We start from the raw sequence: 17,197 nt of genomic DNA on the forward strand, positions 1-17,197 counted from the left end.
AGGGATATGCAAGAGGGAGGGGATATGGGGGTGTATGTATATGTATAGCTGATTCACTTTGTTATACAGCAGAAACTAACACACGATTGTAAAGCAATTATACTCCAATAAAGATGTTAAAAAAAAAAGAGAGAGAGAGAAAGAAACCATAAAAAAAACCCTTTGGCTTTGCCCCGGGAAGGCACTGTACGGGGTGCGTTCACAGACCAAGGCTGGGGAGGTTGGGCAGACCCGGGAGAAAGGGAAGACTCTGAAGCAAACTGGACGAGGCCTAGGGACAGCGGGGCTTGTTTCCAGCCATCCTCGACCCCACTTCTCACGGGCTTCACAGTGCCGGTCCCCGTGGGTGACGCAAAGCCGTACTGCCACAGAGCTTCAGAGGCGGTGGCCTCAATTTCTGCACTGCCGATATCTTCTTGACCACCCCATGTGCACTGGCCCCGCTACCCTCACCCCTTCCTCGGTCCAGCCCTTCTGTCATGTCACTGACACACCACGGACACCCCCGAACCCCTCCACCCTCTGGCAGCGCCAGGCCCCAGCACCTGGTTGATGGGCGTGTGTACCACCACGCCTCCGATGATCTCTGTCTTGTAGGCCACCTGGGGCTTCTTCTCCAGGGCCAGAGGAGTTGCTAGGCTCTTGACAACTTCGGTCGTCAGGGGCAGGTTCCCAACTTTGGGTACCTGGGAAGAATGACGGAACAGTTAAGAGGGAACAGAAGGCCTAGGAAAAGTTGGGGAGGCAACAGCAGGAAGGGGGAGGGGAGGAAAGCTAATGTACGAAATTAGAGCACGACGCCTCTCTCCCGCTACCCTTCCATCCATCCAAACCTGTATATGAGGAATTCAGCAAGCCACGCCCACCCCGCGCACACGCACACCCACACACACACCCACTCAACAAATGTACGGAGCACCCGCTATGAGTCAGCCCTTGCCTGGCTAGAGACCAAAGGTAAAACAGCAGACACTGACACGTGTCCTGCCCTCACACCACATACGTGCTGATCAGGGAGACTGAGCGAAACTACAGAGCAAGGCTAGCAATCAGAGTGATTACAAATCGTGGTGAGTGCCGTGAGGACGATAAACAGGAGCTGGGACTGACAGCAGCAGGGGAACGGCTTGGGATGGAATGCCTGGCGCGGCTGGTGTGCGTGGTGGAGGTCTCCAAGGGGAGAGATGCCGAAACAGTAATCCGGTGGACGAAAAGGAGCCAGGAACATGAAGACGGGAGAAAGCACGCTCAGCAGTGGGTAAGATGCCTGTGGTATACGGTACAGGACTCGGGGAGCATGAGCTCTGGAGCCCCAGGGCCTGGGGTGTAACTCCTGACCTGTCACTAACTGAGTGACGCAGTCATACAGGTGTCACGGCCATCAAATGATAGAGGATATAAATTTCAACACGTTAGAAATATGAATAAAACTACAAAAGTATTTTAATTGTCAAAATATTCTAAGTAACTTTTTATCAACGGTGCTAACGTTTACAAATGCAGCCCTTTCTGTGGAATGAGTTATCTTTGCTCCTCTCCATGACGGAGTTCGAGCACCACTGCTGGTGCAAGAATCACGGAATTTTTAGGGCGAGCTTGAGACCACAGGTTGCAAACTGGTGGCCCCAAGGGAGACTTGCCCCAACTGTGTTTCATTTGTCCTATCCAGTGTGTTTTTCAATCCACTGTTAAAATCTGGGATATTTCGCGTAAAACTCTTGATTTCCAGTGAAGCAGCTGTCCACTCTTCGGATGGGGAACGGATTCTTCAGTTCGCCACAGTCCTGAACACCCTCCCAACCCGAGGTCATCGATCCTCATTCGCTTCTCCTCCACCTTGTCCATTTCTCATTTATACTGGAAAATTTTTCATCACAAGAGAGGCCCAGAGTAGTCCAGTTCTCTGCCCAAAGCCGATTAATACCTAGACAGAGACCAGACCCTGATGCTGCCGAGGCAGTACCCACAGCATCACAAAGCCTGTCCTTCCACAGATGTGGAGAACAAACGTACGGACGCCAACGGGGGAAAGCAGGGGCGGAAGGGTGGGGAGCGGAGATGGTGGGATGAATTGAGAGACTGGGATTGACATGTATACACCAATATGTATAAGATAGATAACCAATAAGAACCTGCTGTATAAAAAATAAAATAAAATAAAAATTCAAAAAAAAATTTGAATTTTGAAAATTCAAAAAAAAAAAAAAAAAGCTTGTTCTTCACAAGGACTCAACGCCCCATGTGGATCTGCCAGGAACGTAACTGCAGACACCACGAGAAAAACTAACATCCTCTTCCACTTCTTCTACAGCCCTGGGAGCTAGAAAGACCTAAGAATCCAGACTGTTCAGAAGCTCACGGCCCAAGGATATATTGTATAATGCAGGGAATATAGCCAATATTTTGTGATAATTTCAAATGGAAAGGAACCTTTAAAAACCACATAAAAATTAAAAATTAAGGGACTTCCCTGGTGGTCCAGTGGTTAAGAATCCGCCTGCCAATGCAGGGGACGCAGGTTCAACCCCTGGTCAGGGAACTAAGATCCCCCATGCCGTGGGGCAACTAAGCCCGCGAGCCGCAACCACAGCACCCATGCGCCCTGGAGCCTGTGCGCCACAACTAGAGAGAAGCCCGCGCGCCGCACCGAGGAGGCCACACACCGCAGCAGAGGATCCCACGTGCTACAACTAAGACCTGATACAGCCAAAAATAAATAAATAAATACTTTTTTTTTTAATTAAAAAAAATAAACTATTGCAAGCCACGGGGAGAAAAAAAGAGCTCTCAGCTCAGGGCCATAGGAGAACTCTGCCTGCCAAGGACAGGGACCAAAGGCCACACCCCCTGGCATCTATCGAAACGACTAAGACCATCATGATTACGCTGGGGCCCCAGAAAGGAGACAGGGCCCCTCTTCCTGGCCTGTGCACTCAGCTTACACCACGGTGACCTCTGCCCACCAACTCTCCAGATTGGGCCAGAAATCCACCCTGTCCTTCCCTTCTGGCTGAGGGACAACCGCAGCTCCCATTGCTTTGGGCCTCTGTTCAGTGCCAGGCAAAGTACCCATCTCTTTACTGCATTATCTCTCATCTCAGACGATCTTATCAGGTAGGCCTTATTTTCTCCATTTCATAGATGAAGTAAACTAAAGCTCACTGAAATGAAGTAACTGCCCCACTGCTAAACACCACTACCTACCTACCTGGACCACCCTTTCCGATTTCTCTGTGTTTTGCTCTGATAAGATAGAATTCTTTAGGGATGTGGATTAGTGCTGGGGTGTCCAGAGATACAATCACCGTGGAACAACACGACTGCCTCCAAATGACCCAAATGAATTCCTGAAACCCAGCAAAGAAGGAGGGAAGTGGCCTTTCAGCGCTCACGGTGGCCAGAAGAGGACTCCTGGTGACTTGGCTGTTGTGTTGCCTCTCAACCCGTCAGCCCACCCGGAGAACCGCTGGTTGTCACCACTCACGTCCCTGCATCGTGGGCTGCCTCTGGCCAACCGCCTGGAGCCTCTGCAAAGCTGTTTCCATTTCTGAGACTCTGAATCAGCCTGCGGAGGGCAAACTCACCAATAACTACACTCCAGATCTCGAAAACAAGTTCATCCTCTTGGTTTGTGTATCTCCCAGAATCCCAGTGAAAGGTGGGACCCCTTTCACCCACTGTGGAGGGTCCTCTGATGGGGGAGGCCCACAGGGTTCCCATTTGCAACGTGAAACGAAATTTGCAAGGACTCATCTTTCTTCCCACCAGGCGTGGCTAGGTTGCTACAAGGAATAATCCAACTTGGGAGGGAAGGGGAGAAAGCTGTGCTTTACTTTTACTGCTCAAACTTCAACCCTTTTGAAAAACTTTAGTGAGTTGAATAATGTCTCCCAAAATTGTCCACCCGTAACCTCAGAACATGACTTTATTTGGAAATAAGGTCTTCGCAGATATAATTAAATTAAGATGAATTCATGCTGGTTTAGGCTGGGCCCTAAGACCAATGACTGATGCCCTCCTAAAAGGAGAGGTCACACAGACACACAGCCCAGACAGTGGTGGAGACAGAGATGGAGGGATCCAGCTATTAGCCGGGCAACGCCAAGGACGGCCCGGGGCCACTGGGAGCTGGAGGAGGCAAGCAAGGATTCTCCGCTTGAGCCTTCAGGGGGCACATGGAGGGCCCTGCCGACACCCTGATTTCAGGCTTCTCAGGACTAGGCGAGAACACACTTCTGTTGCTTTAAGCCACGCAGTTTGTTACGACAGCCCAAGAAAACTAACACAGGAATACTGATACTCCGAGCGAACTCAATTCTTTAAATACCACTACGTCGGCCATTATCTTCAGTCATAAGAACTCAATGACCCAGCACTAAATGACCAGTGATCTGCGGGCAGAAAAACTGGCTCCTGACCCTGGGAGGGTCGCTGATCTCCAGGCACTTCCACTGCCTCGTTTATAAACAGAGATAATCACACCTGCCCTCCCTACCTAAGGTTTTCACAAGGCTACAAGAAGCCATAGATATAAAAGTGGTGTGTAATCTAACCTCTTTTTACAACTGCTGCTCATTTTTCATATATTTATGAACTCTTTGAGATCTTGGAAGGCAGAAGGTCCTGGGTTTGAATCCCAGCTCTGCCATTTACTAAACTCTAGATTTGGGGCAAGACTCTCGTGTCCGTTTTCCTCATCTTAAAAATGGCAGTGAATGCACCTGTCTCACAGGAGTGACATGAGGGGTGATGAACGTGGCCCGTGAGAAAGCTTGGTTCACTGGATACGCTGTCTGTGTCTTTCATCTCTGCATCTCCCCTGGGATGCTTCACTTCGCACACAAGGTGCCCTAAGATAAAAATGCAGGTAATCAGGCAGGAGGGTACCCCTCCTCTTCCTTCTGTCGCACAGGACCTCTGGCAGGAGGAGTGAAGGGATGTATAAACGGAGCAAAGGAAAGTCAGGAAGACCCTGGAGGTTACGGAGCCCCTGCAGAGGCTGCGCCACCCCCGCAGGCCTCTGGACTCCCGGCCTCTCGGTACCACCTCGCTCCCTCCCACTCCTGTCGCCAATCACTTCTGTCCAGTGGGGCCAGGAAAGAGGACGGGGAGCTAGCTGCTTAGAGCAACTCTACACTCAAGGCACAACAGCAAGGCAAAGAGGCCACCGCTGCCTTGCAGGCTGTGTAGCCCAGCTCACCAGGCAGGACCAAGGGAGGAAACACTTAACGAGAAGAAGGTATTAGACATTGAAAGAAACTCCCCAGATTGTGGAAGACACAGAAGGGTGAAGACCTCAACCTGAATGAAGAAAACCTTTACTAAAGTCAGCGTTCTAGAGCCGCACACACAAACATGTGGGTAGCAGAAGGGAGTGAGCGGCTCCCTCCCCCATGCCACCCCGGCATTTCTCTCTCTTTTCACAGGTTCACCAACGTTTATCAGAATAACGGGCCCACAAGCAAATCCGCTTTGTACTCTGCTTGGGTGCGGTATCACAAGGGCTGGGTAGAGTGTACAGGTTTCTTCCATTACTTTATTCACGGGAACCCTGAGATACCGGGGAAGATGATCTGCCCCAGCACAGAAGGGTTGTTACCGGAAGTCACTAGAATGTAAGCATTTCTGACTGTACGATACAGAAAATCAAGCTTTTCAGCAAAGCATGGATTGCACGCCCGAAGCCTGCCTATATTATCGGTTAAAGGTCCAGTTTTTTCCAAACATAGTTTCCCCCTCTCTTCCTCCCTACCCGTCTCCCTTTCTTTTTCTGTATTTCTAAGAAAGGAGTTCTTCGTTAGCCGAGTCAAGGAAAACAAGAGTCTTCACAGAACAGCCAGTAAACTGGTGCTTATAAACGGAAGGCTTTCCCAGAACAGGTCGGTGCATGGCCTGGACTGGTCCCCAGGTGGCTTCCTAAAGTCAGAAGAGTCTCCCCCAAGCCAGGACCAAGTTCCGACTTCCCTCCTCATGTGAGTTTCCTTTACTCTGTTTCTCGGATTCAGCAATCCATTTTCCAATCCCGCCACGTTCTGAATCAGCATCCCAGAATGACCCAAACCACGACTGACCAGGAGCCCTCCCCTCCCAGGAAGCATAAAGGGGACACTCCATAAACTTCCCCTTGAGCTTGATTCAAACTCAGACTCTCAGTTCAACTTGTGGTCAGTCAGCCAAGGTGTGAGAAGAGGTAGGGGAACTAGTCTGGAACAGGGTCCTGGGAAAGTCCCTGCCGCCATCTGGGTCGTTCCTGTGCGGGGAAGAGGCCCTGACCCCCTCCAGAAAGGAGAAAGATCGTACATACAGTGATTTTGCTGGCTTGGTTCAGGGCTTCGACCCAGTCCTTCAGATCCTTCTGGTCATTGGCTTGAAGAAAATACCTCTGCGAGAGGGCGTTGATGACTGCAAAAGCACGGGGACGAAGAGAGAAGAACCCGGGTCAGAACACACACAACACAGAGACTCCACAAAACCAAGGCGCTTCAACTAGCAGGGCGGAGGATCCCCGCCGCGCAGACGAAGATGCTTCCCACGGTGCAAAGTCACCCGCGTGAATATCTGGGAAGCAGTGGGCTCTCATTTTTAAAAGGTGTGGATTATTCCATTGGCCACAAGACAACAACAATAGCCTTAGTGTGCTGCTGGGAGGCAGCTCATCCACCATCCCTAAGACACACGCCTGGACAGCTTTTCAGAGGCACCGAGAGATTGACCGTCGTGATGATACATATATAATTTTGGCCCCAGTGTCCCTAGTTTCCACTGGCACAACTGACCCAGGTTAGGGGTCTTGTCTGTGGTTGAGAAATGTAACGAAGCTTGCCTGCGATCAAGTCTGTGACCTGGACCTCATTTTCAACCTGGTCTTTCCTCTGAGCACTCCATAAAGTCAACAGTTTACTTCTGGATTCATTGTTTTTTGTTTTTTTTTTTAAGATCCGCTGACCACAAGATCTGAGAGTCATGTTGGAGCTTGGTCATGATATTTAAAGGGAGTGGGTGAAAGAGCACAAAAGAAGTTTGAAGCAACCTGAAGTTGGGAAAGGGGACAGATCAAAGGACTATTTTACTTTCCAGGCATAAATAAGCCGGAACTGGAGGAGGTGAGCATTGTGGGGTAGACAGAGAGTCCTTTAGTTCATTCATTTATTCATTCAGCAAATATTTAGTGAGTACCCGCTGTGTGCCAGGAACCACACTCTAAGTGCCGGGGATACAGCAAAGACAAAGCAGAGGAGCATCCCTGCCTTCGTGGAGCTCACACTCAGAACCAGAGAGACAACAGAAGCTATCTGTTAGCATCTGCTCGTAGCACTCAGCACAGCACTGAGAAGGCAGTGGAACGCAGTTAAATACTGATGATTCAATGACCTGCCTCCACTGAGCAGCTCTGCTTCCTGTGTCACTCTCACCGGTCACTCATTTGGCAACAAGACACTCAACAGAACGTTCCTCCTTTTCTATGATCCCCCAACTCCTTCAAGTCTCCACGTTTCCTAAGCACACCGTTACTCTGCTCTGAGATGAAGGTTCCCGAAAACTTCAGGTAGATACCCGGCACCCCGCCCTGCGGAGCCGGGAAAACTGAGACATCACTGGCCCCCGTGCCTCTGTCTCATGTTGTTAACAATCTTTGCAGGGAGACCAAGGAAAGGAGTATCACTTGAGACCCACGGACATGGCTGGGACAGCAGTCACTCACACACACAGGGTGTAAGTCACATGTGGTCACAGGACTGTCTCCACTCAAAAGAGGAAGCTGCTGCAGGAGTGTTCAGAAAACCCATCCTGGGCTCAGTACTTACCAAAGCAAAACGGAGTCTTGGGTTTCTGCTTTGAGGTGGCTATGCTCACCTAAATCAAATGAAAAATAAAAGAAACATGAATATGTTTCCAACAGTGTTGTAAAGTTGTGGGGGGAATATTTTCCTCAAAGTTTTTAAATTGGGAAAACTTTATACAAAAAGAAGAGTAAATAAAACATATTTGAACATTTTAAGAACTAATAATTAAGTGGAAACCCTGCACTCATCATTCAGATCAAGAAATAAGCCACTATCGGTCCTATTTCTTAGAAGCCCTTTGTGTGCCCCTCCCTAATGGAATCCCGTCTTCACCCCTCGGAGATAATCATTATCCTCTTATCTGTGTCGAATCGTCATCCTTGCAAAAACTCTTAAAATCCACTGAGTCCTGAAAAACTTCTCTTTGGACCACAAACATACACTGGCCCCATTCACACGAGCAAGATTCCACTCCTCTCCCAACCACCAACCTGCTCCCTAAACAGCTCTTCGAATTAAAGGTGGAACTGTCACAAATACATAGATTCCAATCAGAGTTCGCAGAAAGGTGAGGCAGCCCGTCACTCACTGCACTGGGACAACTGACCAGCCTCCCTTATCTCTACCCTGACTGTTTCACCATGAAAATAAGCACTTGCCCGGAGAGGGGCCGATGGAATCAGAGAGCATACCTGTATTGAAGCAGAAGGGTTTTTCTATCTCCTGCTGTGTTATCTTGCTTTTTCAAGCCTGCCTCTTACATGTATATTCCTGAGTATGTGCATGTTGTGAGCCCACCTCATTCAGGTTCAAATACACTGAACAAATTAAGGAAAGCAGATTCCATCCCATGGAGTTAGGTGACTGCCCTTGATGGGGGCTGGACCTCGCTGGAGCCGGCATCCACCACGGTACCTGAGAATTAACCTTAATACTGCCCGGCGTACTCAAGACGGGCACCAAGGTGGCAGCCTATAAAAGATCAAAGGAAGGACAGGCGGTACAGCCTGGGCTTGGTGCCAGAGCACCTGGCCCCCAAACCCAGGAGGCCCCGTTGTCAGACCCCCATTTCCTGTTCTATCAAATAGGGTTAGTAAATCACATTCTCATAGGGCTATGGTGAGGATTAAATGTGACCGTGCAGGTGAAGCACTTGAGCCATCCTGTCATACAGGAGCTGCTCAACCAAGGAGGGGCTGTTTACACCCACTCCACATACCGTGCCGTGCTTGGCACAATGGGCAAAATGCTGAGGGCCTTGCGAGCTTCTCCGGGGCCTAAAACAATGCAACATTAATAAATATTTAATTAAATGTCTGTATAACATTATATCAACCTCACTGACAAGTATTTAAATAAATGCCTACAAGATGTCACACATTAAGTCAACTTCATTCACGTTTCAATTAAACATTCACAAAAATCACACTACATTCGAAAATAATTAGTAGCTTCGATTTTCTTGGTTCATGAGAATCCTTGGATGTGCAAGACGACAGCCGAGAAATTAGAGCCAATCATAAATTAAATGAGTTACAGCCAAATCATTCCAAAAGTAAAATGATTTAAATCCTTTCAAATATCTTACAGCCGGACAATTAGGGTCAACGAGGGATGTGAGTGTATTTTGATACGTTTACCATGACGTGAGGTGGAGGACAGAGGGCCTAAGAAAGTGTTTAAATAGTCCCGAAAAACATGAAGATGTATGCAAAGGTAAGCCCCCATATCCTGAGCACAGACACACACAATGCAAATTCCGTTACATCTTCAGCGCTCCCAGGAGGCGTGCGCTGGAGCCTCAGGACGTTGAGTCCTGGCCCCCGTGCCATCTTGTTCTCCTGCGATTCAGACCCCAGAATTCAACCTGAGCCACGCTGTGTGCCTTTATCCTGTTTGCCTCTGATGCTCTGATCTGTCAGTGACTCATGTGCTTCCTCCTTCAGCATCCGTGTTCCTGCAGGTCCTTGAGCCCACAGCTCCTGTGCGTCCTGCCCTTGGTTCCTGTATAACCTTGACCGTCACAGAACTGCCTCGGCCATCCCGGTCCTCAGTATCCACCTATCTCACGGCTGCCCTTCTACCTTTGGCTTTCAAATGGCAGTGAAAAGCTGGGTGCTTCGAGACTTTTCTCTGGCTTATTAGGGGACTCGTTCTTTCTCCCCGACACTGACAATTTATCATCAACAAGAAGACAGCACTGCTGTGGGCCCTTTCGCCCTGGCTGGGTGACAAACAGGCCCACTCTGACCACAACTTATTACCAGCCTATCCGGGGAGAATGTGCTTATTACTGGAACCCAAGCTTTCAAAGAGATGGCCTGGTTTTTCATTTGTTTTTGTATGTTTATCCAGCGTTCAGTTGGGGGTATGCCGATTACACGTCTAATAATGCATGCACGTCTATAATTTGCCTCATGGTGACCACAGAAGGATTATTTGGCAAAGCAGCTCTTGCTGAATTAACAGGACGTCAGTTCCAGGTCAGCCCCGATGGGCTGTTGAGCAAGGGTAAGACCCTCAACATCTCTGATCAGCTTCCCGATTGGCAAAGCCAGAGCGGAATGACTTGTCCCCTTCTTAGAGTCCCGGAATGACAAAAGAAGAAAACAAAGTCATAGCTACTGGTTGCTGTGCCCTCCAAGAGAAGGGCCAGGGTTGCGGGGGCGGGGGGGGGGGTCTCACTTACCATGAATATACGTAGCTCCAGGTATAGCTCTGGCCTCCCGCCAGCAGAATCCCTGCCACCTGGGAGGCATAACCCCACTCCTCCCACCCCTACCGTCTGTTGGTAACCAGGACAGGCCGTGCAGCCTCCTTCACAAGAAGTGAAGGAACAGAGGCTCTTGAAGAAGCAGCGTGGCTGACAGGCTGACGCTGGCTGCAGTTAAGTAGCTGCACAACGGTGTTGACCGATGGATCCTCGGTGAGAAGGCAGCGAGAGGCGGTGGGGACGTGAGGGAGGGACGGGCATGGGTCACCCGCAGGGTGACGCAAGCGAGGCCGCCCCACAGCTCGACAGACTCTCAGGAACTTGCTCTTATCAGATCGCGCACAGACCACAGGAGCAGCAAAGTCGTGGGACGCCGGGGCACTGCTAGCCCGCCCCACCCTGTCTGCCCTCGGCCGGAAGTGGAGCTGGGGCCCCTCTGGCAGAAGCAGCAGCAGCAGGCCACGGTCTCGGAGCTCCGGTGCAGCTCGCGGCCTCCGTGTCCATGGAGACCCTGCCCCACGCAGTGGCATCCAGAGCAGGGGAAGGGGCAGCCACCTACCCGGAGCAGCCGGAGGGGCTCTAAGCTGGGGTCCCTGGACCAGCTTCAGGGAGTCAAGGGGCCCTGAAGCCACAGGCGAAATCAGGGTGTGTGCACATGTGTGTGATTTACCTGGGAAACGAGACCACGCTTTTCACCAGACTTTAGAAAGGATCCCTGACACCCCGCCCCTGCAAAAGCCAGGAACACTGTTCCAGGAGGGTCTTCATTACAGTTAAGGAAGGGCCAGGCCCTGACAAAATGGAACGCGAGCTGGAGGTGGGACGGTGGGCCTGGCTGTGTGGAAGAGAAGGGCCCCCAGGCAAAGCGGGGAGGTGGGGAGCACCAGAGGCCAGCATCCATTTTTTTCTGGTTTGCCCAAGAATTGGTCCTGCCTCTGTCAAGTCAAGAACCTTTATCTCTGCTGGCCTCTCTGAAGGACCCCATCTTCCCAACACCAGCCTGCAAGAAGGAGCACGCCTGGACGAAGAGGCCACACAGACGCTCCGGCCAGGCTGCCACTGCCGGGTAAACGCTTTCCTCGGGGCGGGAACACCTAGGGGTTAACAAGAAGTAACCCGGAACGCTGAATGTGATACCAGCGCCCGGCTGAATGTTTTTCTGGGAAAACCCCTGCTTTCTGACATTGGGTCAGGCAGCAGTTAAAGGCTCTCCTCTCTGTGAAACCTGACCCAGTGGCAGCTGTGGGTTTTGCAAAACCCATCCAGTCCTGCCTCTCCTGTCCATGAAGGGTGAAAGGCAGGAACATCCCTGCTAAATGACGGCAGCCTCCCAAGCTGAGAAATCTAGAAACCCTCATCTGAGCTACGTTTATACATCACGATTCTGCAGGAGACTGTATTCACTCTTCTCCCATCAGGAAAAACAACAACGACAAAACCCTCTCAAACAGGAGAGGGTTTGGAGTTTCGTTAACATTGAGGTTCTCTGCTCCCCGCTCTCTGAATCCTCTTTCTTTGACCCTCCTAACGAAATGACCTAATGGGCTCTCAGCAAGACAGGACAGAAGACGGGAGGGCCCAGGCCTCCGACCTCTGGGCCGGGAGGCGGCCACATTCTAACCACAAGGCATGCAAATTGCCTGCTTCCACAGGCCCTTCCCCCTCCGCAGGTCCTTCCCTGCTCCCTCTAAGGCGCTCAGACACTGCCTGCAGCTTCTGCCTTGGCACCCGGCTGTGTCTGCCAGACTCTGGCCTGCAGCCCCTGCAGCTGCTCCCACCTCCGGCCCAGCTGAGATGGAGGGCTGCCCAAGGACTCCCGAAGCCTGTTACAAAAAGGAGCCAGGGGCCACTCAGATCAGGGCCTCATCCCCCCTGAGGATGGGAGAACGTGGACAAGGAAGCCGAGGTCCCCAAGAGACTTGACGTGAGGGGTGTGTGGGGAGAGCGGGCCTTCCGGAACCTCGGTCCTGGCTGGGCGCCACCTGGCTCTCCTCACTGGACAGAGCTCCTCTTTCTAACGAGGCTCTAAATCTCCCGGCCTTTTTTTTTTTTTTTTTTTTTTTTATCACTGCTGCACCACAGTTCAGCGCTGGTGCCTGCTCCAGGGAGGGGCCCCTGAACAAAGCTGAATTCAGCAGCTCCGTCTGGGCATCAGCAAGCAGCCCCAGGCCCCACCCAGGTCTCGGCACGGAAGAGGGGCTGCTCTCGCCCTGTCTGTGCAAACAGGACCAGGGGACGGACTGTCGGCCTGCCCGCCGGACCCTCCAGCCCTTATCTGGCCGCTGAATGGCTTCCTGGCTCATCTGGGAACGTCCTCGGGGCGCTCGTAGCCTCCCTGCCACAGTGATCCAGTGACCATGTTCTAGAGACCCCCTCAACACTCCCCCCAAGTTGGCCAGTTACTAAGCCCAGCCCTGTAGCTGAAAGGTGTCAGGGACATTTAGTTGTTAATGATCCATGCATTTTATGACACAGGCCCAAGGGATTAAGGCTACTTGGGTACTGGGCCAACATGAAGTGCCTCTGCTGTGCAAACCTACCAAGAACCAAGTGTGTGAAAAGAAGAAGAATAACAATAAAAAGACACAAAATGGTAAGACTAGGAAGTCATCACAGGTCAATAACTATTTAAATAAATAAAAATGTTAGACACTGAATTCACCTCTATATCCTTATATTAAATTCCTTTTTTCCTTTATTAATTTTTTTTTGCAATTGCCAATGCACTGGAAGATGAAAAATATACTTCAACCCACGCTTTTGGTTTGACCATGTGTCTGTTGTTGTTCAACATTAAATATCATTCTGAAAACACAGTGATTTAATTATAATTTAACTTTTGGCCCTTCAATGAAATGCATATAATTCCAGTGCAGCCCTCACTCCTCGTGAGCCACGCCAGTGGAACCACGCCATTCGGGAGAATCCTTTTCAGTCACCAGGTTTTTTGTTGTTGTGTTCCTTTTTGTCCCGATTGCAAAAACAAAGTCACGTCCCACTCTTCCCTCCACCCCCCATCCCTCCTTTGCGGGAGCTGGCAGCATCACTGACTGCTGGGTGCCAGGAGTGAGAGGCCGCAGGCCACCCTCCAAGAACCTGCTGACCACACGCCACCCCGCCCCAGTCAGCCACAAGCTTCCACGGGCCACCGCGGAAGGGGAGCACTTTATGGCCAGGCAACATCCCCAGATGCCAATGCCCGACGTGTGACGCTTCCTCTGGTTTACATCCTCAACCTACTCACGGACCATGAATCCCCAGAGCTCCAGGCCAACGTTACCTTCGAGATGTAGGTCAGCTGCAAAGATCCGACGGCTCCTGCCCCAACTGCCAGGTTCTGAAAGACACATGTTTTGCGTTTTAAGAAGGATGCTATCTGAGGCAGTGAAGCACGACTGAGAGTCAGAAGACCAAGATTCTGGTTCCGTTGACGCCATTTTCTGGCTTTGCAACCTTGAGCAAGTCACCTACCTATTGCTTTTTTGATTTTTTATTTTATATTGGACTACAGTTGATTAATAATGTTGTGTTCGTTTCAGGTGTACAGCAAAGTGATTCAGTTACACATATACATGTATCTCTTCTTTTTCAAATTCTTTTCCCAATTAGGTTGTTACAGAGTATCGAGCAGAGTTCCCTGTGCTACACAGTAGGTCCCTGTTGGTTATCCTTTTCAAATATAGCAGTGTGTTCCTGTCAGTCCCAGACTCCCTAACTATCCCTTTCCCCTACCCTTCCCCCCTAGTAACCATAAGTTCATTCTCTAGTGACTTACCTATTCTTCAGCTCACTTTCCTCGTCTGTAAAATGTGATAATTCTTGCTGTGGGTATGTGGACTTAACATTTCCCTTGGCCTCATTTATTATAGAGAGGTATTCTAGTACAGTGGTTAAAATTGGGGGCTCCACCATTTGACTGTGACTAAGTTCCTTCACTGCTAAGCCTCAGTTTTCCCTTTGTAAAAAGAGGGATAATGATAGTACCTACCTCACCAGACAGTTCTAAGGATGAGTTAATAGATTTACACCACCTGGAAGTGTCCCTGGTATATAGATGACCCTGAACAAGTGTTAGCTATTTCATATATTTATATACATATATATAAAATTCTTCAAATTCAAATTCTTTTCTTAACAAATAGGGTACAGGTTCACACAATATAGGAAAAAAAGAAAAGAAAAAAACATAGCTGTTCAGTCTATTTCAAAGGACGCTTATGAGTACCAAACGGAATGATGTCCATACACTATAAAACACTAAGTCAGTGCACTATTAAAACATCAAGAAACTCACAGGCACCTTGTCTGGCAATATTCCACCCTGGCACAATCTCTTCGGCTTTCTAACTTCTCCACTGTCAGAAATGAAGTGATGAAGACACACGGGCGGTAGCGTACCAAAAAAATGGCCAAGATGAGAAATCACAGCTGTGGAGTTTCTCATTTATAACTTGGCAAATCCAATCCCACAGGGACCTGAGGTGTCCATAGCTCCTGGTGGCCTCTTAAACTGCTGCCGTAGGCCTCAAAGAATAACCTGGAAGCCCTCATTTTGAAGACCTGGGGTCTTCTCAAAGCAATAAACAGAGGCAAACCTAGGACGATGGGGATTTAGTAAACTTCCTAAAGGGTCAATGGTGAAATGACCCATCATTCCAGGAGACTGCCCTTAAGAAATACCTTAGGTGGCAGGGAAGTGTCCTTCTAGGCCCAATTACCTAAATTAACATGCGTCACTTGAAGCAAAGGCAATGTGTGAAGTTTCCTATTCACAAGAAAATGGATGGGGATAAAACCACAACAAAAGGATTCTCAGAGCTCAAGAAATTTAGAGAGAACTCTAGAAAGGTCATCTCCCCCCTTTTGCAAATGAGGCCATAAGTCTAAAAGCTGCTTTTGAGTAGCTGATTTAGCATTCTGAATATGGACGATTAGATTTACACATTTGTTTTAACTACATAGTGATTGCATTTGTTTTTGGGGGTTTTTTTAGAAAAATCTCTATTGGGGGCTTCCCTGGTGGCGCAGGGGTTGAGAGTCCACCTGCCGATGCAGGGGACACGGGTTCGTGTCCCAGTCCGGGAAGATCCCACATGCCACAGAGCGGCTGGGCCCGTGAGCCATGGCCACTGAGCCTGCGCGTCCGGAGCCTGTGCTCCGTGACAGGAGAGGCCACAGCAGTGAGAGGCCCGCGTACCGCAAAAAAAAAAAAAAGAAAAGAAAAATCTCTATTGGGTAATGACAGATAGGCCTTGTATCCCTAAATCAGAGTCCATAAAGGAGCCACAGCACCCCAAAAGGCCAGTGAGCAGCTGACACTGCCCCGGAGGAGGCCGTGAACCACCCTAGGCCTCTGCTGGATACTGGGCGCCTGGCCCTCCCCCAGCCCCTGTTCTGCACTTGAGGAAAGTGACTCATGAGTGAGGGGATTTGCTCAAGGTCACATAACTGGCTCGGGTCTCCTGACTTCCACACTGATACCCTAGACGCAGCACACTGTCATTTCAAACCCTTGAGCGTCTGGAATTCCACCTGAGACATTATCGCCCTAGGACCTCAGGCAAGTTTCTCTACCTATAAAATGGGGCTCATCCGCCCCGTTCCCTAGGCTTGTTGTGAGAGTTACATAAGAATAAACAGCGCAAGCCCAGCAAAGGGCAGCTCCCATCCCCGGCCCAGAGCGCTAATTACAAGATGCAGATGCCAAGTCTCAGAGCCACTCTTGCTCAACTTGCTTTCCTCACCCCAAACCGCAGCCTGAAGGCCTCCAGAGCCTTAGCCTGAATTACAAGCGATGAAGTGGGATTTGGGGAGCCACTCAGACACTAACCTGTGCGTCCTGCCAGATATGAGCTGATCCCCTTCCAACGACTTCTCCCCCCTACCCTCCAGAGGGAGGGCAGCTCCACCCTCAGCCCCTGCCCCCCTGAACTCTCCCGCTTCAGAGACAAGGCCACATCAGTTTCCCGGCCCAGCTACCCTGGGACGGGGGTGTCCCCAGGCCCCTCACCACGGCCCACCCTCGGCCTGCCTGCTCCTAGGCTCACAGGCACCTCCCTCCTCCATGAGGAGCCAGGAAAATCTGACGCATGTCTGAAAATGCAGCTTCCCCCCACCTTCCTCCCCACCCAGGGGGAAGTGAGTGACAGGAGAAAATAGCGCCAAGATCACAGAGGCTTGATCCAGACGGATGGCTCAGTGTCCGCTCCGATTGCTGGACCTCGGAGATGAATGACAACAGCTCGCTGCCAGGATGGCGGCCCCGGGCAGACACTTCCCGGGCCAGGAAGAATGTGCCAGCTGCCTGAGCAGAGGGCTTCGCAGCCAGATGTCAGGGCAGGATCACCAGGGCCCAGCGCCTGGGGAGGGCCAGGTGTCAGAGCCCAGGCAAGCACCACGTCCTCCGGGGAAAGGATGGGAGGCCCTGCCTTCACAAAGCCTTGTTGTCTACCGCGGCAGCCTGCCCTGCCCTCCCACCCCCGCCTGAATTCGTGCACGCCATCCTCCAACTTTGGTGCACATCAGCCTCTCCTGGGCAGCCTGTTTTAAAAGGCCCAGGCTCAAGCCTCACCCGGAAAAACACTGAATCAGAATCAAGTGGAATATGGTCAGAAAGTGCACATTCATTTTTCAAGCATCCCCTAAATAGGCCCAAGTTTGAGAACACCGGTCTACATGACAAAGCCTAGCCCTGGATTGT

At 50.5% G+C, this 17,197-nt stretch overlaps 1 protein-coding gene across 3 annotated transcripts in view; it reads right to left on the reverse strand.

Moving 5' to 3' along the window:
* Positions 1-17,197, reverse strand: part of PLEKHA2 (pleckstrin homology domain containing A2) — a 57,565-nt gene that overhangs the window by 17,633 nt on the left and 22,735 nt on the right. For all 3 annotated transcript variants that reach the window (XM_060001421.1, XM_060001420.1, XM_060001422.1), the window contains exons 3-6: positions 13,778-13,834; positions 7,806-7,854; positions 6,305-6,402; positions 546-686 (exon numbers count right to left, since the gene is read on the reverse strand). In XM_060001421.1, coding sequence (XP_059857404.1) covers positions 546-686; positions 6,305-6,402; positions 7,806-7,854; positions 13,778-13,834 — 345 coding nt within the window. The remainder of the gene's footprint in view (positions 1-545; positions 687-6,304; positions 6,403-7,805; positions 7,855-13,777; positions 13,835-17,197) is intronic.

Source organism: Delphinus delphis, chromosome 21 (assembly GCF_949987515.2).
Source record: "Delphinus delphis chromosome 21, mDelDel1.2, whole genome shotgun sequence".
NCBI classification, from domain to species: Eukaryota; Metazoa; Chordata; class Mammalia; order Artiodactyla; family Delphinidae; genus Delphinus; species Delphinus delphis.